This window comes from Puma concolor, chromosome D1, assembly GCF_028749965.1.
Source record: "Puma concolor isolate L17-30 chromosome D1, mPumCon1.1.hap2, whole genome shotgun sequence".
Taxonomy (NCBI): Eukaryota; Metazoa; Chordata; class Mammalia; order Carnivora; family Felidae; genus Puma; species Puma concolor.
In genome coordinates, this window is record NC_141676.1 from 57,081,681 (window position 1) to 57,102,013 (window position 20,333).

The 20,333-nt window shown below is 54.9% G+C and overlaps 1 protein-coding gene and 1 pseudogene across 9 annotated transcripts in view; one reads left to right on the forward strand and one right to left on the reverse strand.

Annotated features, from left to right (window-relative positions):
- Positions 1-20,333, reverse strand: part of ARAP1 (ArfGAP with RhoGAP domain, ankyrin repeat and PH domain 1) — a 67,563-nt gene that overhangs the window by 20,325 nt on the left and 26,905 nt on the right. For 7 of the 9 annotated variants that reach the window (XM_086678232.1, XM_086678234.1, XM_086678229.1 and 4 more), the window contains 9 exons: positions 9,150-9,319; positions 8,484-8,551; positions 7,732-7,865; positions 7,435-7,590; positions 6,770-6,839; positions 6,355-6,475; positions 5,734-5,936; positions 4,115-4,221; positions 1,699-1,898 (listed from right to left, as the gene is read on the reverse strand). In XM_086678232.1, coding sequence (XP_086534358.1) covers positions 1,699-1,898; positions 4,115-4,221; positions 5,734-5,936; positions 6,355-6,475; positions 6,770-6,839; positions 7,435-7,590; positions 7,732-7,865; positions 8,484-8,551; positions 9,150-9,319 — 1,229 coding nt within the window. Of the gene's footprint in view, positions 1-1,698; positions 1,899-4,114; positions 4,222-5,733; positions 5,937-6,354; positions 6,476-6,769; positions 6,840-7,434; positions 7,591-7,731; positions 7,866-8,483; positions 8,552-9,149; positions 9,320-11,878; positions 12,061-16,913; positions 17,263-20,333 lie in introns of those variants that run through there. The other 2 variants (XM_086678236.1, XM_086678237.1) reach the window with 2 other exon arrangements.
- LOC147576742 (small ribosomal subunit protein eS12 pseudogene) lies at positions 2,040-2,924 on the forward strand (annotated as a pseudogene).

Consider the following 20,333-nt stretch of genomic DNA (forward strand, 5'->3'; position numbering starts at 1 on the left):
TCATGACTCTCCCACCCCCCTCCTCCTCCTCCCAGATCAAGAGTCACACACAAACTGAGCCAGCCAGGTGCCCCCAGAGTGATCTCTTTAAAAAGCAAATCTCCTTACAACAAATCCCTGCTTTAGACCCTCCAATGGCTCCCCAGAATTAGATACGAATTCCCTACCTGCTTCTTCAACTTCATCTCAGAATTTTCCCCAACCCCAATCCCCCTGGGCCATACTCTCTTCCCTCTTCCTATCAACCAACCTCATTCCTGCCTCAGGGCCTTTGCCCTCACAGTTCTTTCCGCTTGGATTCTCTTCCCCCATCTCCCCAGGGTCTGCTCCCTCCTCCCATCCAGATCTCAGCTGACATGTCATCTCTTCAGAGAGGGCTTCCTGACAGACACATTATCTGCCTAGCACTTTATTACCTGATGTTTTTATTGGTTCATATATGTATTTTCTGCCTCTCCCCAACAGAATGTAAGCTGCTTGAGAGCAGGAACCTTGACTGTCAGCTTTAGGGTCTAGCCTCCGTGCCTGGAATAAAGTCTAGCACATAGTGAGCACTTAGTAAATCTCTGTGGAATGAGAGGGCAGGGGGAGTTGGGGCTGGAGGGAATGCAGCCTTGCTCAGCTATAGGTCCCACAAAGGACCCCGGGGTAGGGAGGAGGCTGGGGCTCTAGGAGTGCCTAGCACTGCCTGGTTCTGGCTTCAGCCTCACGCCCTCTGCAACCTCTCATGGAGCACCTCTTCCACTCCAGTCACCCATATGCCTCCGTGAGCTGACACCTTTCTAAATCGAGTCATTTCTTTCCTGCACCCAGACCTCACAGCCCAAGGCCTCCTGGACCTTAGCCCTAGATGTCCCACAGGCTTCAGGGCTTCTTACTGAGCTCAGGGCCTTCCCCAGAACTGTCCCCCGCACCCCAGATCCCCATCTCAAGCTGCCCAAAGCTGCCACCTGGGCACCATCAGCTCCCAGGAGAGCCAAATCCCCAATACCTCACAGTGTCTGGCATACCAGAGACCCCCAATAAATGCCGGTTCAGTAGATGAATCAATCTTAGGCTCCAGTCTTTCTTTCTCACCCTCCTCATCTGATCTGTCCCTGAGACCTTTACACTGCAGATCCTGCACATCTCTCAAGCGCTCTCCATCACTTCCACAGACCAGCCCTTAGCCTGTTCTTCTCTCTAATGGATCCATTAACAGCCTCCCCGCTGGTCTCCAGTCTCACCTTTCCAACTCGGATTCCACCCCCCAGCCAGAGTCTGAGGCACAAATCTGACCATTTCCCTCCCACTCCTGCCTCCCATCACCTCCAGATGAAACACTAGCTCCTCCCACTGCCTGCAATGCCCTGCCAGCTCTTCCTGTCTCACTTCTTTCCACTCCTCTGATGTGACAGGGTGCTGGACCCCAACAGGCCTGGGCTCAAATCCACACTTACTTGACAGGCCACCCTGAACAAGCCATTTCCCCTCTCTGTGCTTCAGTGTCCTTACCCATGGCATGAGCAGTTAACCCCTGCTTTACAATCTCAGGACTGAGGGCTAATCACAGTGGGAAAGGCCTGGCATACAGGTACAACTTCATCAACAACGATCTGATTACCGTCTTGGGTCCAGCCCCTCTAGCCAGACGGGCCACCTACCATCCCAACACACCAGCCCTGTCATGCTTCAGCCTGGTGCCCCAGCCCCACACACCTGCACAGCGCTTGCAGATGACGACACAGAGGTTGATGGAGGCCCAGTCAGGCTGGGCAGCCCCGCAGTCGGCACAGAACCTGTTGGGGGCCACAGCCCAGATGCGCTCGGCCACCTCCAAGGTAGACAGGGCCTCGGCAATGGCTCCCTGCATGGCCTCCAGCCACTGCTCCTTCTCTAGTTCCGATTCGGCCGAGAAGCTAGGGACACAGGAGTGGGGGGTGGGGGCTGGTGGGAAAGGGCTCAGAGAGATTTGCAGGCAGCATGAGGAGGCACAGCCTTGGGGGGGGGGGGCGGTGGCAGGAACAAGGCATTGAGCACTCATAACCAGAAGAGGGTGGCATCCTGGGTCTGTGGGGAAGGTGGGCATGGACAAAAGCAAGGACACTATGAACCTGAGAGATACACGGGAGCTGGGGGAGCCCAGAGTTGCCTCTGCCCCACGCAGAGACTAGAAAAGGCTGCCGGGGGGAAAAATAATGCCCGAGCTAAGACGTGACAGATGAAAAGGGCTTAGCCAGAGGAGGCAGAAAGGAGTTCTAGACAAAGGGAACAGCATGTGCAAAGGGGTGGGATGGCACACAGGCATTCCAGGACCTGCAGGCAGGATGGGCAGACGTGCAGACAAGAGGTTGGGAGACATACAGGGACAAGCCTGTGCCAGGCAGAAGAGGGCAAAGTGCACCCAGAGGACAACAGAGATGCAGTGGAGAGTTTCAGTGGGGTGGAGGTTTCACCTTCAGGATGAGAGGATACAGAGGTGTCTTCCTCTGGTTTTTTATTTCCCTGCTGCCACCACACCACATATGTATGCATTCAAGATTAGGCTACCCCCATCACCCACCACCATGGCCAAAAAAGGCATCGCTGTTAGAGGTGTGACAGGCTATAATGCTGCTTTACAAGAGGGGCTGAAGACCATGCTCATCCACAAAGGCCTAAGATGTGGAATCTGCAAGCTGCCAAGGCCTTAGCTAAGCACTAAGCCCGTCTTTGTGTTCTTACGTCCAACTGTCTCAGCCTACATGTCAGGAGGGTGGAGGCCCCTGGCGCCGAACACCAAATCAACCTAATTAAGGTTGATGACAACAAGAAAGTAGGTGAATAGGCAGGCTTCTGGAAAACGCTGGAAGGTGGCTGGTCACGGTTGCATGGTAGTTAAGGATGACAACAAAGAATCCCAGGCCAATGATGTCATCAAAGAGAACTTCAAATGCAAGAAATAAACAAATAAAAAATTGGCTTTCAACAAAAAGAAAAGGCCCTGCAGGCAGTTGTAGACAATCAGCTAATGGATGAGGAAGCACCACAGCCACTGCCAGAGGCCCCCCTGGCCTGGGACAAAATGGGAGGGACAGAGGCCAGGCGCCAGACAAAGGTGAGAGAGTGATGGGGGCAAGACAGGGGTTGTGACGGGTGTCCCCAGGGCTGAGCAGGAGGGGCAGACATTCCCATGGGTGGAGATACGGGCCTGGGAGGTACAGGGAGTCGAGGAGGAATCCACAAAACTGTTGGACATACAGGTGGAGCTCAGGAGAAAGTCCCTGGGGGAGAAGAGATCTGAGCTAAGGGTAAAAGAAATGATGACGGAGGCATGATGGCATCAGTGTTGACAGAGCAATTACTGCATACCGCGTCAGGTAAGGGCTTTACAAAGACTGTCGTGGTCTTACAGAGGAAGAAACCAAGGCACAGAGAGGTCAAGCGATTTGCCCAGGTCACACAGTGACCCAGTGGTGGACCCAGAATGTTATGGACCGAACTGTGGTCCCCCAGTGTGACTGCATCTGGAGACAGGGCCTTGAGGGAGGTAATTAAGGTTAAATAATGTCTTAAGAGGGGGGCTCTAACCTGGTAAGATTGGTTTCTTTACAGAAAGAGGAAGGGATGCCAGATAGCTCACTCTCTTTCTACATGTGCACAGAGGAAAAGTCGCATGAGGACACAGTGAGGAGGTAGCCATCTACCAGGAAGAGGGGCCTCACCAGAAACTAACACGGACGGCTCCTTGACCTTAGACTTCCAGCCTCCAGAACTGTGAGAAAATAAACTTTTGTTGTTTAAGTCCCCCAGTCTGTGCTATTCTGTCATGCATGGCAGCCAGGCTAATATACACGATTTGAACTCAGGCATGGCACAGTGCCTCAGAGGTGGCAGGTGATGGCCTGGGAGTGAGTTGGGGGGGGGGGGGGAGGTGGAAAGTGATGGTCAGAGAGGGGGTGGGGTAAAAGTGAGATTTCTTAGAAGGGAGGGATCAGAAGAGATTAGTGAGTGGAGGTAAAGGACCAGTGCGGATGGTCAGGGTTGGGAAGGGGGGGGAGAAATCCATCCTAGAAGGGGCAGGTTTCCACACAAGCAAGAAGAAAAATGCTGACAGGGAGTGATGATGCAGGTAAGCGAGGGGAGGGAGGCTCACCTGAAGATGCGGTAGGGGGTGGTGAGGTCGAAGCTGCGCCGGTCTGCTTCCTTCACGTTGCCTACGCTCATGTCAATGAAGGTGATGCCAATGCCCAGGTGGTACTCCTGGCAGGTAGGTGGGAAGGGGTGAGGGCAAGGCCTGGGGGGTGGGGCTCAAAGGCCCAGGGAGGGACAGAGAGGAAGGGGAGGTAGAACCCTAGGGACTAGAAAAGTACCTTGGAAGGAGATAAAGGAGGGTACAGGAATCTGGAAATGGGTCAATGGACCCAGGCTCAGAGGCCGTGTAGCAGTAGGAAGGAGAGCAGGAGGCAGGGAGGTGATGGGAAGGTAATGCTCAGGAACCAGGCAGGGGATAGTGTCAAGACTGGGAGCAGAAAGCGTGGCTGGCACAGGGCTGAGCTCAGTCAGGGGAAGGAAGAAAGGGAAAGGACAGGCTGAGGGGACCAGGGTAGGCATAGGGCAGACTGAGGGATGAGGTGGGCAGGGGGCATGGGGCAGGCTAAGGGACCAGGGAGGGGCAGGGGGCAGGCTGAGGGACTGGGGGGGGGTGAAGGGGGCAGGGGGCAGGCTGAGGGACCAGGGTGGGCAGGGGGCAGGGTGAGGGACCGGGGTGGGCGGGGGGCAGGGGCAGGCTTAGGGACTTGGGGGGGGGGGTGCAGGGGGCAGGGGGCAGGCTGAGGGACCAGGGTAGGCAGGGGACAGGGGGCAGGGTGAGGGACCGGGGTGAGCAGGGGGCAGGCTGAGGGGCCAGGGGGTGCAGGGGGCAGGCTGAGGGACCAGGGTGGGCAGGGGGCATAGGGCAGGCTGAGGACTGGGGGGGGGGTGCAGGGGCAGGGGGCGGGCTGAGGGACCAGGGTAGGCAGGGGACAGGGGGCAGGCTGAGGAACCAGGGTGGGCAGGGGGCAGGCTGAGGGGCCAGGGGGTGCAGGGGGCAGGCTGAGGGACCAGGGTGGGCAGGGGGCATAGGGCAGGCTGAGGGACCAGGGGGGGCAGGGGGCAGGGGCAGGGTGAGGGACTGGGGTGGGCAGGGGGCATGGGGCAGGCTAAGGGACCAGGGGGTGGCAGGGGGCAGGGGGCAGGCTGAGGGGCCAGGGGGAGCAGGGGGCAGGCTGAGGGACCAGGGTGGGCAGGGGGCATGGGGCAGGCTAAGGGACCAGGGAGGGGCAGGGGGCAGGCTGAGGGACGGGGTGGGGGGTGCAGGGGGCAGGGGGCAGGCTGAGGAACCAGGGTGGGCAGGGGGCAGGGTGAGGGACCGGGGTGGGCAGGGGGCAGGCTGAGGAACCAGGGTGGGCAGGGGGCAGGCAGAGGGACCAGGATGGGCAGGGGCAGGCTGAGGGGCCATGGGGGGCAGGGGACAGGCTGAGGACCAGGGTGGGCAGGGGGCATAGGGCAGGCTGAGGGACCAGGGGGGGCAGGGGGCAGGGTGAGGGACCGGGGTGGGCAGGGGGCAGGCTGAGGGACCAGGGTGGGCAGGGGGGCATGGGGCAGGCTGAGGGATCAGGGGGTGGCGGGGGGCAGGGGCAGGCTGAGGGGCCACGGTGGGTGCTGGGCAGGCTGAGGGACCAAGTAGGCAGGGAGCAGGGGAGGGGTTTAGCAATCTGGCTGACTCCTTCGCACCTCCAGATTCTTGTACAGCTGCACTTTTGTCCCCACCACGGCCACATACAGTTTATTCTTGAAACCACGTAGTTCCAGGCTGCCAGCACGGTCAGGTGGCTCTGAGCCTCGAATACCCAACGGATAAGCGCTAGACAGCTGGGCCCGGGCATACTGAGCAGCCACCGCCTGCTGAAGGGCCTGCATCCACTCCTTCCGCTCCACTGCAGGCCAAGGGGAAAGAGTAGGCCTGAGCTCAGCCTGGCAGGGAGCCCCCTAAGGTTCTCTATTCCAGGCTCCTCAGGCAGCACCTCCGCCAGCAAGCCCACCCAGACCACCCCACCCATTTCTGACTATCTGTGAGTTCTTGGACTTGGACAAGCTCAGGCTCCAATCTCAGCTGTGCCACCTACGCTGGACAAGCCACTTCGCCTATCTGAACCTATTTCCCCTGCAAATGGAAATAAATGGTTCTCAGTGGGTGTCTCAAACACAGAGCCACACAGTGTCCCCTTCTCTCTCCCACCTCATAGAAGATGGACTCTTCTCTGGGTTTGATGCAGGGGGAGCAGATGTGCCCTGGTTCTCCTCCCTCCACTTACCAGGCCAAGCTGCCAATCTTCTCCCAGCCCTACCCCTCACCATCACTCTCTGCCCGGAAGGCAAAGGTCCGGTTGTTCGTGATCACTTCAAACTTCTGGTCCCCAATGGCAGCCACGCGGGAGATGCAGGCCACAGAGATAAAGCGCTTAGAGTAGGCGTCCTGGGGAGAGAGGGAAGCTGTACTGTGGTTCAGAACTCCTTGGTTCCCTTGACTTTAGATGACACAAATATTAGCTACAGCCCGTGCCCCACAGGTGATGAGGGATAGCCCTGACACTGACCCTGACCACAGCCCACAGCAGGCCAATGGGCGAGGAAGACACGGTTCAAGGAGTCAGACTGGAGCTCTAGTGAGGTCTGGTCTGGGGAAGGACTCCACCCAAGCCTAGTGTCAAGGGTCAGCCTAGGGCCAGGCTGGAGCAGGGGTCCTGTCAGGGACCAACATGGGCCTCACCTTGTTACTGTCAAAGTATCTCAGATGATCGGCATCCAGTCTCACCCATCGCTTCTGATAGATATAAGATCTGGAGAAGCAGAGGCAGAGGGAAAACAGAGCAAAGGACTGGGGATTAGAGGAGAGGCTCCAAGATTACCCCCGCCCCCTCTCGCAGCCACATACAAAGTTAGAAATAGCCAGGTTCAAGGGAGGAAGGAACCCAAATGGCCACTGAGAAAAGGGACTTTACCTATAGCAAGAATGATAGAAGTCAGACTCAAAGTAAGACTTCCCAACTTAAAAAGAATTTTTTTAATGTTTATTTATTCTTGAGAGAGAGACAGAGCACAAGCAGGAGAGGGGCAGAGACACAGAGACACAGAATCCGAAGCAGGCTCCAGGCTGTGAGCTGTCAGCACAGAGTCCAACGTGGGGCTCAAACTCATGAACTGTGAGATCATGACCTGAGCCAAAGTCGGATGCTTAACCGACTGAGCCACCCAGGCGCCCCAGGACTTCCCAATTTTAAGGGTAATAAAACATAGGTCTGGTGAGCATGACTGACTGGTACAGTCAGCTTGGAGAGAGCTGCTTAAATAACCTTGGCCTGTTTTTTGGATCCAGTATAGAATACTCTCCATCCTCATGCAGAGAACCAGCAAGACCTAACAGGCATCACTCACCCCTGCGGTGGGTTCTTGTCCAGCCAGCCAGCCTTGATGACCTGTGTGATGGGGGTGGAGCCCCCGGGGAGCCCGTCCATGGGGTGTGGTGGGAGCTCGGGGATCAGGAGGCTGCTGGGCAGGGATGAGTTCAGGCTGCTCTTGTGCCATCCACCACTTGGGAAAGAAGAGAAGGAATGAGGGAGCCCAGGATGGGGGCTTCTATGGGGCAGGGGCTGAGGAGATGGAGTGGCTGGTAACACTTGGGAAAGGAGGGTGGCCAGGTGGGACAGCCACTGGAGAAGAGTGGACACTCACTTGGGGACGCCCTCATAGGCGTGGTCATCCTCATCTTCATCTGGTTGGTCCTCGTCCCCAGACAGTTCTTCCCCCTCACTCAGCAGACTGGCCACACGCACGGCACGTGGGACTTGGCTCACTGGGAGCTCCTCCTGGCCGCCCCGCCACAAACCCACTCAGCATCAGGCTTCCCTTCAAGCCCCAGATCCCCCCCCCCCCCCCCCCCCCCCCCCGCCGGGGGCTGCCGCGCTCCCTCAATCCAGTCCACCTAACCCACACGACTCAGCACTTTCATCACTGCTGTTTCCACATACTCCCTCCCCTGCCAGCAGGCGGCACAGGGACCCAGGGGGACAGCATCACTCAGAGACAAAGACAGAAAGATGAAGGGATAGTGAATAACACTCAGAGATGGAGAGTTAAGACACCAGGGGGACACAGGAAAAGAGAAAGTGAAAGAGACGGAGGAAGATGCTCTCAGGGAGATGTGCTCAAACACTGAGGGAGAGAAGAGGCCACACATAGCCATCCAGATGTAGCTGAAGACTGGAGCTGGGGCTCAAACAAGAGCCCCCAGATCCCTGGCAGGGAGCTCAGGTGCTATGCTCTACCCTCAAGCCCTGCGTGGCAAGACAACGAAGGGGGAAGGAAACATCCTGGGAACTGGCTCCCCTTTCTCTATCAGGTGGTCCCCAGGGTCCGAGAGGCAGCTGGGCAGCCCACCCTCCACTCTGACAGGCAGCCCAAACCCTAACCACCACCTGCCCCACCTTCTTGGTCATCACGCCAGCTGGGGCCGCTGGCCCCTCCTCTGGAGGCTCATCATAGTCAGAGTCATCTGAGGAGAGAGAGGGGTGGGGGTGGGAAGAGACTCAGACTAGCCTCCCCTCCTGGGTACCCTGGCCTGGCTTCACAAAGGCCACCTTTAGCCTAAAAAGACCCCCTACCCCTCACCCCAGCCCAGCTTTCAAAAATAGGCACAGGGGACAGGAAATGCTATTTATACACTCACGGCATCATAGGACAGCCTCAAAGGAGAGGCCAGGCCACCACAAGGAGGTCTGAATAGGGGTAAGTTTAGGGGTCAGAGGCAAGGACTGTTTAAAAAGGCTAAAAAAGTAACAAGAATCAAGAATCGAGAAAAATGGACACTCCAAGTTGAAAAGCAAACCATCAACAACCATGGAAATAGCCCTAGACTTTAAACCAAGGGCAATTCAAAAAGTTTGCCACGTGCACTTAACAGTCAGTAGGTCAGATAGGTGGGTGCCGTCTCCATTTTGAGGATGAAGAGAATGGTGCTCACCTGTCCAGGGCCACACTGTGTTGGTGGCGGAGCCCAGTAGAAAGTTTGATCCTTGCATCCTTGCAGACTCCCAAGGGGCCCTGATCCCAGGCTACCCACCAGGAACCTCATGCCTGGCTATTGCACTCACCGAACTCTGGGGGCAGGCGAAGAGGCTTCGGGGGGATCTCCGGGGGGCTGGGAGGTGGAGACGGGGGCTGTGGAGGCACTCGGGGGAAGGTGGCCGGGGGCTCCTCAGGCGCTGGCTGGGGAGGCGATGATGGTGGTAATGACAGTAACTCCTCCTCCCTGGAGGGAAGGCTGGGAACAGACCAAAAGTTCGGCACCAGGGGTTAGCTCCAGGTAGGGGAGTCACTGGGCTGGCATCACTATGTGACAGAGCCAGGCCTGAAACCCACTGAACTCCCAGCTCACCTGGGCTGTAGCAAAGCTCATTCATTCCACAAACTCAGACGGGAGCCCTCCTCACCTCACTCCCCTGCCCCCACACCTCCAAGCTCCCCAAGCCTAAAGGAGGCAGGCACCTTCTTTGGCATGTATAAGTTGCCCCTGCATTGCTGTGATCGGGTCACCTATCCCCAAAGCTCTAGCTTTTAGCCACATGTACCCACAGCGTCTCCAATCTAGCAGTCCAGAGTGGGCTGCATCCTAGCCTATGGAGTCAGGGAAGACTGGAGGAAGTGATGCTTGACTTGAGCTTTTAAGGATAAGAAGGAATGTGTTGGTGAGTGGATGGGTTCAGGATCAAAATGGACATCTAAGCCAAGGGCAGAGACCAGAGCCTCAGAAACCAAGTCGTAAGGCCCTGAGTCTTAGGGGTCCCTGGCTCAAGACTACCTTCTCCCTTGCCCCAGACATGGATGCAAACGTGTCCACCTCCTGCGTGCCTCAGACCCCTCAAATTCACCTGATCCCACCAGACTTAATTCCAATATAGTTAACACAAAGTGTCATATTAGTTTCAGGTGTACGATACAGTGATTCAACAATCCTATACAGTACTCAGTGCTCATCACAGGTGATCACTCCTGATCCCCTTCACCCATTTCCCCCCCCCCCCCCCACCTCCCCTCTGGTAACCATCAGTTTGTTCTCCGTATTTAAGCATCTGGGTTTTTTGTCTCCTTTTTTTGTTATTTGTTTCTTAAATTCCGTATGAGTGAAATCATATGGTATTTGTCTTTCTCTGACTGACTTGCCTCACTTAGCAGTGTAGCCTCTAGGTCCATCCACGTTGTTGCACGTGGCGCACAATCTCATTCTCTTTATGGCAGAGTAATGTTCCATTGTATATATAGACCACCTCTTCTTTACCCATTCACCTATCAATGGACACTGAGGTTGCTTCTGTATCTTGGCTATTGTAAATAATGCTACAATAAACATCGGGCTGCATACACTTTTTGAATTAGTCTTTTCATTTCCTGTGGGTAAACACCCAATAGTGGAGTTACTGGATTATATAGTAGTTCTATTTTTCATTTTTTGAGGAACCTCTTTACTGTTTCCCACAGTGGCTCCACCAATTTGCCTTTCCACCAACAGTGCACGAGGGTTCCTTCTTCTACACATCCCTGCCATCTCTTGTTATGTCCTTACCGCACTCCTCTTGCACACCAGCTCCTCATCTCTGCTATCACTCCCCCTGAAACCCTTCCCCAACTCCAAGGCCGGGTTCAGGGTCCCCTGAGCTCCCACAGCCTCAGTGCTCTGTGTATCCGTCTCAGCACAGATCACACTGTTCCCTACAGGCTAAGTATCTCCCGAGTGTCTCCTGACTTTGGCATCAGATGTGAGTTTGAACCTTGACTCAGTCTTAGTTCCTGTGTGTCCAAGGGCAAGCACCTAGCCCCTCTGAGACTCAGTTTCTTCTTCTGTAGAGGGGGGACTATATCACCGACCTGGCAGGGTGTTTGGAGAATTAACCAAGACAAGGTGTGTTTTGTGCCCCCACAGCTGGAACAAGGGACATAGCCCTAGAGGCCTGGCCCCACCCACTCTCTCTGCCAGTGTCTGGCAGGGGCCAAGGAGGAACATCAGAGTGGGTGGGCAATTGTCTCACTGGTTATTTTCAGCCTGGTTACTGCCCCAACATTCCTGGCAGTGATTGGCAATGTGCGTTTATCACAAAAGCAAGCAAGAGCTGGGGCGTGACCATGATGCCAGGCCTTTGTTCCTGCTGTTGCCTCCTCCAGGAATCCCTTCCCCTTGGTCTCTGACCAGAGAACATCCATTCATCCTTTATCTCCAAACTCAAGTTCTGCTTCTCTGAATGCCTTTCCTGACCCCTCTTCCACACTCCCCCAGACCCTGCCCATCTCCCCCTCTGTGACAAGCTTCAGACAAATGATTCCAAATAACATTTTTTAAAGTATCTTCCTCCTTTGTGCCAGGCATTTATACTATGCCAGGACCCGAACCCTGACTCCGCAGTCTATGGGCCTCCTAAGATACATGGCTGTTTCCATATTACCCTGTAGTCTAATGGTCTCCTCCCCACATGTAGGTAAAGAAGGAGTGAACTCCTTCCCTTTCTTTGAGAGAATCTGACCTTTGGCTCGCTTTCTCACACTGCTCCCCTAGAAACCTGCTGAAGGTGGTATGTCAGCCACGTTCCTTGGCAACGTTGCCTTGGACAAAAGTGGCCTGAGCGAGGCACTGCACCTAGACGGGGAGAAATTGTAAGTGGCTCTCAACTCCTCCAGTGGAGGAGCTGGAGCTTTGGGCTTCCCTGAATGTGGTGGCTTGTCACTGGCACAACCCATGTAGGAACCCGAAACCACACCTCTGGGGTCGTTAGATGGAATACTGGACTATTGAATCAAGAGGTTTCTAAGCCAGGATGGCTCTCACACCTACCTGTCGTCTCAGTCCCCCACCTCTCCTGGGGGGCCACAGAAAATGGCTCCTGGACAGCTGTGTGAACTGACTGCCACAAGGACCCCACAGCAGAGGAAGGCCCACCACTACCCTGGTGGCCAGCTGTTTCATCTTAAATGCTTCTCAGGAAATCTGATGCCAAGTGGTGCTCATGAGAGCCTGAATGTTTAGGGGGGCCTAAGAAGGCCTAAGAAGACCCCCTGGTGAACACTGCACTAGATTGTCTCCCCTACTTGACCCTGAGTGTCTTCAGGCCAGGGGCAGCATCAGACTTGATTCTTTATCTCCACAGCCCAGTGCAGGAACTGGCTGAGTCAACAACAAGAGCATGTTGGTTGGGTGGGTGGGTGAGTGGACACATGAGCAGGTGGATGGATGACAAGACAAGTAAATGGCTGAATGGACAGGTGGGTGGTGACAGATAGGTAAGTGGATAGGTTGCCATTACAGTTGTGAGAAAAGCAAATGAAAGGGTGAATGAAGACCTAGAGACTGAGTAAGTACCCACAGGTCCAAGGACATGACCCCCAGCTGGTCAGGTGCAATGTCCTCGGAGGCTTCCTGACAGGCAAAGCAATCTATCGCACCCAGCCTGCCAGACTCCAGGAAGAAGGGGCGCTTGGGGGCCTGGCCTGCGATGAGCTGAAAGTAAAACCCCAAGCTGTCAGGTCAGTGCCAGTCAGGCTGGCCCCGGGGAAGTGGGGTCAGGCTCTGCCCCTCCAATGCCAAGAAGGGCTGAGTGGTTCCCTGGACTGACACCCTCCCCAGGACTGAGAGCCAGCACTGAGGGGAAGGTGGCAACAGAGCATCCTCAGAGCTGAAGAAGCAATGGCCCTCCCATCCCTGGACCCCAGGTGCCCCCCCATCACCGTCCTGATCATCTGCGAGGGACCCGCCCATCTGAAGCATGTGAGTTCCCTGAGGCAGGTGCCACACCTACCTTCTTCACTATGGCGTGCCCAGCATTCAGCAGGGATTAATAAATAAATGAAGACCTGGGTTCATTAATTCTTATTAGTTTCCTGTGCGTGCATTATTCTCTGTTGTCTTCATTTACTCATCACAAGGGCTCTATAAAGTATGGCTTACTGTTATCCCAAATTTACAGATGAGGAAACTGAGGCACAGAGACACAAAGTTAACTTGTCCTGGATCCCACAGCTGGGATTTGCACCCAGGCAGTCTGGCACCACAGCCTGCAAACTCAACCACGGTGTCGAATGAGGTCACAGCCAGGATCTGAGAGCTTCTCTGAGGCTCGCCTCCTTACACTGGCCACCCCAACTCAGCATCTAGGCAGCTCTGGAGCTGCCATCCAAGAGGAAATGTGATCACAACTCTGACAGTCATTGTGACCATGGCAAGAAGGGAGAGGGGAACAGTGCAAAGGGCTCTTCTCCTAGCACAGTCTTTGTAGGAAAATGGCTATGTGCCAAGCAAGTGGGAGCAAGGGGACCCCACCCCCCCTTCCATGGACCTCCAGGCCTCATTCTATCATCCTCTTCCAGGAACCTTCCTGGCTGACCTCTGCCTGCCTACCACAGGGGACGGGGCCATGCTGAGTCAGGGCCAGGCCAGGAATGGAGAAGTGGTATCCGGAAGGCACAGCATGTGGGAAAACCCCAGAGGAAAGGATAGTGCCCACAAAGTGCCCCCACCCCAGTTGGAGTCCTGGACGTCAGTGCCTATAACCCTAAGAGCGGCCTCAGCTCCAATCTACAGCTGAGGTCCAGCTGGGATGTTTCCTATTGACCTCTGATCCAACAGATCAGAAGACTGGCCCCAACCCTGAGCCCCAAACATGAGCACATGCTCAGTGCCCCCCCCCACAAACCTTTGCTTACACTGCTTGCTTTCTCCACACTACCCTCTATCATCTCAGCCCATGGAAAGCCTGTGTGTACCTAAGAGTACAGCTCAATGGGCCTGTCCTCTAGGGGGCCTCCACCTGCCCCCCAGCCCTGGCTTCCCTGCTCCTTCAGTCCCTTTTTCCTCTATCCAAGTGACATATGGACACATCTGCTCTACTCACTATGCCCATAGCAAGACCAGGCAACTCCTGGACGGGGCAGAGGCTGATCCACCCCAGGATGGGATCACAGCCTGAGGTTTGTTTTATTGGATTGGGGCAAATACACACAGCTGACCTTAAACCTGGGGGTTAGGGGACATGTGAGGGTCCCATGTCAGAATGGGTAAGAGTAGGGTAACCACATAATTAATCGTATAAACCAGAACACTTCTGACAGTTAAAAGAGGCACTGATAGTTAAAAGAGGTAACTATGTCAGAACAACAGGTATAAACAGGGCCTGTCCCAGGCAAAATGAGATGTGTGGTATGTCTAGCTAAGACGCAGAGCTTTGGAGGGCGCCTGGGTGGCTCAGTCGGTTGAGTATCTGACTTCAGCTCGGGTCATGATCTCATGGTCCATGAGTTCGAGCCCCACGTCGGGCTCTGTGCTGTCAGTTCAGAGCCTAGAGCCTCCTTCAGATTCTATCTCCCTCTCTCTCTGCCCCTCCCCCTCTCAAAAATGAAAACATTAAAAAGAAAAAAAAAGGAGGCAGAGCTTTGGAGCCAGGCTGAACACACTCAAATCCCAGCTTGACTACACATCAGTTTCTGACTTCACAAAGCAACTCACTATAGCTCTGATCCTCAGTTTCCTCTCTGATCTGCTTCCAGGCTTACTGACAATTCAGTAAGAAGAGTCATGACCACGGGTCATCAGCACAACTTTTTCACCCTGGCTGTGATGAAAGAGGCTCAGACAGCACAGGCTGGGCCAGGAACCTGCTTCATGGCCTCCTCCCCTAGGGTGGCCCCTGGCTCTCCCTTCATATCTTTCTGTCTACATCAATCTCTGGCCAAAGGAACCAGGCTTCACCATAAGGGCAGATGGACCAACAGAGTGAGGCACACTACATATCTCAGGCTGGCCTTGAACTCATCCCCTGCTCACATTTCAGCCATGCTTACCTGAGCATATCCATAAATGCATACTTCCAGGCCTTTGCATATGTTGTTCCTTCCACCTGGAACACCCTTCCCTGTCCAAATTGTACATCCTCCCCCTCCACTTTGTGCCTCCTCTCATGCTCCAGGCTGGGCTGGGCCTCTTTGGGGCTCCTCCACCCTCCATACTTCCACTCAGTATAGCTGTGTCTATCAATATTCATTTCACTGAACTGACCTCAGAGGACCAAGGACCCAGGCCTACACCCTGTCTTGGATTCAAGACCTTCCCCCTAAAGTGTCGCACAGGCCTTGGAGGGACCTAGCCCAATCTCAATCCCTGGACTCTCGCCAGCAGGACTGAGACGTGGGATGAGGCCCAATGACCTGAACACATCCATCTCTTACCCTGACTCCCCTCCCCATGGGGACAAAACTTCCCAGCTGCCCACTTCCTCATTTGTGCCCTGGCTATGAGGGCTCAGGCCTCAGTCCTGTGCTTCTTGCTTCCTCGGTGGCTGCCCCTGTCCTTCCTTCTCCATTATGAGACCCAAAGGTCAACCCCTCCAGCATTCCCCTGCTTCTGTTCTCTTACTTCTGCCCAGATCACAGCATGGAGAGCCCTTGCTGGGCTTTCACTTGGTTAGTGTCTGCACAATGCCTCTCAGCCTCTGCACATGCTGTGAGCCCTCTCAGGCAGGCCAATCTCCCTCCACATCATGACACCACTCAACACAGGGGGTTTTCAGAGGGTATGTATTGATGACTGAATGACCACCACCCCACTCACTTCCTGATCACTAGAGAAGGTCAGAAGCTCCCCTACCCCTCCATAGAGCAGCACCCAATTAACCTGGCATCCACCCTCGCAACCAAGGCTTCATTCAGCTCTTAGCACTTTTTCCTGGAACAACAGCTACCACTTACTAAGTACCCAGTATGTACTAAGCACTCTTCTGGGAGGCTTTTGCATTTAATCCCCACAATGATCCAGATCATCAGCTCCACTGTACCCAGGACATGCCTCCAGGAGGTCTACTCAACTGCTCCCTCCTCTAAGCTCACACAGCCTGTTGGGTCCTTCATGGAATGCCTACCACCAGGCCTACACTGAGCTTTCCCGCAGGCAAGCCGTGCTGTAGTGGGCAGGAGGAGACAGAGGCCCGGTCCTCCTGTGGCAGCTAATCATGCTTCCCAGGTCTGGCCCTGTACTGTTTACTAAGGGCAGCAGGGTGAGGAGGTTTATCCCTGAGGGAGCTCATGACTGTGTTGAGCTCATCCCCCCATCCTGATTGTCCCGCCCAGGGCTGTCCTTAGCAGGAGGAGAAGGTGTAGGTAGGGGTCTGCTGAATACTGTGGAAAGATGAGCCAAGGGCATAGGGCAGGCTGGGTGCACAGACAGGACCTGGTTAGAGGCATCTCTATGTCCCCACTGATCTAAGCACAGGGTTGTTGAGTTCATTAGGGGTCCACAGCAACTGGGGGGAGAGGTCAGCCCAGCCCCCAACAACATAGGCACCCACCACACTGCTTGCCCTGGGGAAGAGGGGTAGGAACCACACCAACTAAGTGCTAGCCTTCAGTTGGTCTCCCTATTATCCTGAACTCAGTGGGAGGGCAAAGGGGTTCAGGTAGGAGCTTCCCAGAGCCACAATACCCTTGAACTTGACACTGAAAGAAGCCAGAACTGAGGAGACCAGCACCAGGTCCCTGAAGGGTAGACACCCACAGACGGGCAGTCTCTCAGGTACCATGGGCTCCCAGTGGGCCCAGGAGACAGGCTTATGGGAAGACGAGAGGCCTGAAAAGCCCAGGGCAGAGAGAAGGAAAAGAGAAGGGGAAAAAAAGAGAGGGCAAGAGAAAAACAGAAGATGTGGAGAAAGTGAAAGAAGAGAGAAAATTCTGACAGCAAAAAAGGGAGGGGGGCAGGAGTACCACAGAAAACTCTGTCCAGAGGTGACAGACAGACAGACAGGGATTCCTGCCTTCCCAGACCCTCTGAAGGAGCCTCTCCCCACCACTCCCGCCAACAGCCCAGCCCAAAGCTTCCCCTTTCTCACCCTCAGATGTCCACTGGGTCCTGGGCCAGAGGACTCCCACAGCTCCGGCTCGAGAGAGTGCTGTGTGCCTGACCAGGCAGCTCGTCTGACCAGGGCTGGTCTAGCAGACAGCCAGGCCCCTGTTCCCTGGGTGTGTCTGAGGCCGTGTCTGGGTCCAGGTACGGCTCTGAGTGGCTGTGATCACTTACTTATCTGAGAGTGTTTCTGAGTAAAACTGGATCTGTCTGGGAGTGAGTGTGTGTGTGTGTGTGTGTGTGTGTGTGTACATCTAGCTCTAGTCTCCCGTGGCTTCCTGCTCTCCTCCTCCCCCACCCCCTGCAGCCCCGGCCAATACACACTTCCTGAAAACACTGAGAAAGAGAAAAGTCACCCAGAATCCCCTGGGGCAGACACTTCCTCCCCGCCTCCAGCCTGCCCCCCCATCCCAAGTTGGAATGGGACAAACCACCCCAGTGCTGGCAAGCAGGGCCTTACAGAGTAGACACTCAGGAAGCTCTGGACTTGGCTGCTCCTTCCCCACTCCCACAAGGAGGCCCAGAGAGGCTGGGAAAGAGGCTCTTTGAAGGGAGCAAGTTCTGCCCCAGCAACAAGTGATCAGCCTTCAGGAAGACCAGGGATTGGATGGGCTGCAGGGCAGTTAAGGGCACAGGTGGGAGGCCTTGCAGTGTGATTCCAGCTGGCAGCTGCCCCCTCTGGACAAATACTTCCTCTTTGAAGGTATCTCCAGACATCTAGGTATTGGAGGAGGAAACTGAGGCCCAGAGCAATCTGAGAGGGGCTCTGTGGAATGACCCTGGAACACCTGGCCCAGAAATGACCCCTCTGCCACTCGGAAGCAGGCTCAGAGGGTCCACATTTATGATACTTGAAGCTGAGTAGACTGGGCCCCGGCCCAGGAGGCAGGGTCTGACCATTGGCTTCCACTCTGCTGGGCCATGTGACTCTGGGCGTTTCTCATCATCTCCGGACTCATCGGCAAGTTCCCTATTACAAGCTTAAACAATGGTGGGGGTGCGGACCCTGTGAGGGGTGAGGTGGGGTCCTCCCAGGCCAGGCAGAACGGTGAGCCTGGTTCTGAGAATCCTGACCCAGTTGGGTCGGCTCATTTTCTGCCTGCCTCCTCGAAGGCCTCTGCCTTTCTAAGATGTCCGGGCATGACACAGGTTGCATAGTAGGAAGGGATTTGGGGTGTGAGCGCAGGGCCCTTTAACCCTATGGTCTACTGTCCGGTGTGTGCTGAGGGCACTCTTTGGGTGCTGGGTCAGCATGGGTAGCACACGTGCTCAGCACTGGGCAGTGCAGAAACGCATACAGTCGTCATCGATTCACGCACACAACAAATACTTTTGGAGTGTCTATTAGGCACTTGGCACTGTCCCAGGTGTTAGGGATTCAGCACTAAACAAAATCAACAAGAATCTTGGCCCTAACAGAGCTGACCCTGGTGGGCTTTGCAGCATGTGTACACACATTGGCTCACCCCTGGCGCTACGCAAAGAACACACAGCACGTGCACTCACAAATGGACTCATGCTGTTGGCGTCCCCACTGTGCCAGCACACACGGGCACAGGTACGTGTGCACACGGGCCCGGATGAACTCACACACACCCACCGCAAGAAACCACGGAAATCATATAAATGCCCACTCGCATGTACATCTTAGCATCACAAGTGGCCTCCCTTAAAACGTGTGCAGACACATAAATACACAGACACGTGACTACCTTGACAGCTTGCACAAACATGCACACCTATCGGTGCACGCATACCAACCGGCTAGGCATGCCCTCGCGTGGAGTCACTATCTCAAGAGGACACACATGCACACACAGCAGATAGTTCCCAAATTCCACCGGGGAGGTGGGTGATGGCCTGGAGCCAGGCAGAAATGCTCGCTCAGTCACCACGTGAATCGGTGTAAAAGGTCTTAAGATTCAGAGAGTGAGAACCCCGTTACTAAAGGGTGTAAGTAAGGACCCAAAGGCCATATCAGGAAGAAGGGACTCCAGCAAAGGGGGCAGGAACAGGCCAGGTTGAAGAGCCTTCCAGTGTGCACCGTGGAGCCCAGGGTCCATAGGGAGGGGCTGTGAGGGATAGCCAATCAGGCTGCATCCTGGTCTCCTCCCTGCCCAGCCTTCACCTGTTACACATACATGAAGTTCCATCTGCAGTGAGTTTTTCTACCACTTGGCTTTAAAGATTTTGTACACCCTGGAAGTCAGAGTGCTAGGACCTGCAGATGTTGACTGACTGTTCCAAATGTCAAAGACCCCAGGACAAGGAAGCCAGGCTTGGCAGCTCACCTCCCATCACACTCTACTTTAAGAAAGAGCCCCCTGTACTGATGGCTCAGAGCCTGGAGCCTGCTTCAGATCCTGTGTCTCCCTCTCTCTCTGCCCCTCCCCTGCTCACACTCTGTCTCTCTCTAAAAAAAACCAAATAAACATTAAAAGAAAAAAACAAAAACAAAAACAAGGGGCCAGATTCCTGAGCATGGCAGCCTGGCCTCCCCCATAGGTTGGCTAAGTGACTAAGTTCAGACTAAGGCTCTGAGGGTGGAGGCTGGTACCCTGGGGCATAGACAGGACGCTTGCTCTATCCTGCCAAGTCTCCTGAATGCAGATGTTAGTACCAGGAGGGCTATGGAGGCCAAGGAGGGCACCTGATGGAGAAACAGGCCCAGAGGGGCAGCTGCTAATCAGTCACACAGCTAGCTAGGCCTGCCCCTAGGTATTCTGACTCCAAAACAGGAATCCAGGCCTCCACTCCCTCAATGAGGGGTTTGCCTCCTCAGACCTTGAGAATTCCCAATGGACAGGGCTCTGTCTTCTGTCCTTGTTCACCTTCTCCCACCCCCAGAGACAGATGGACAAACAGAAATAGACAGACACACACACATATTCTCTCTCCCCCCCACCACTCCCCATCCTGTTAATGGAATTAAAAGAAATAAAAACGGCTCATGCATGCATGAGAATGGCCACCAGAGGGCACAATAGTGCCAGGAAACCCCAATCTAAACAGTGAGCCAGGCTCCTAGGGGACCCGAGTAAGGTCCCCAGTTGTGTGAATTCAGGAAAGGTACAAACCCTTTTTGTGCTTCCACCAATCAAACCTCAAAACATGACGGCCATGGCTACGCCTTCAAGGCCCCCTTACTTAATTTCCCTCTCTGTGTGGTGAAAACTTTCCAGACTCCCCACAGGGGCTCCCTGAGCATGCACTTGGCATGGATCCAGCTAGTGCTCCTCTCCCTTCTCTGAGCCTCAGTTTCTCTGCTTGAAAACAAGACAAAAATCCCCCAGAAGGTTTGAGCAACAAGATCATGGAAATGAGGCAGCTAGCACAGTGCCCAACATAGGGACCAAGAGACCTCTCTCTGCACATCCCTTTCTCCTCCAAGAAGTGTTCCCAGATT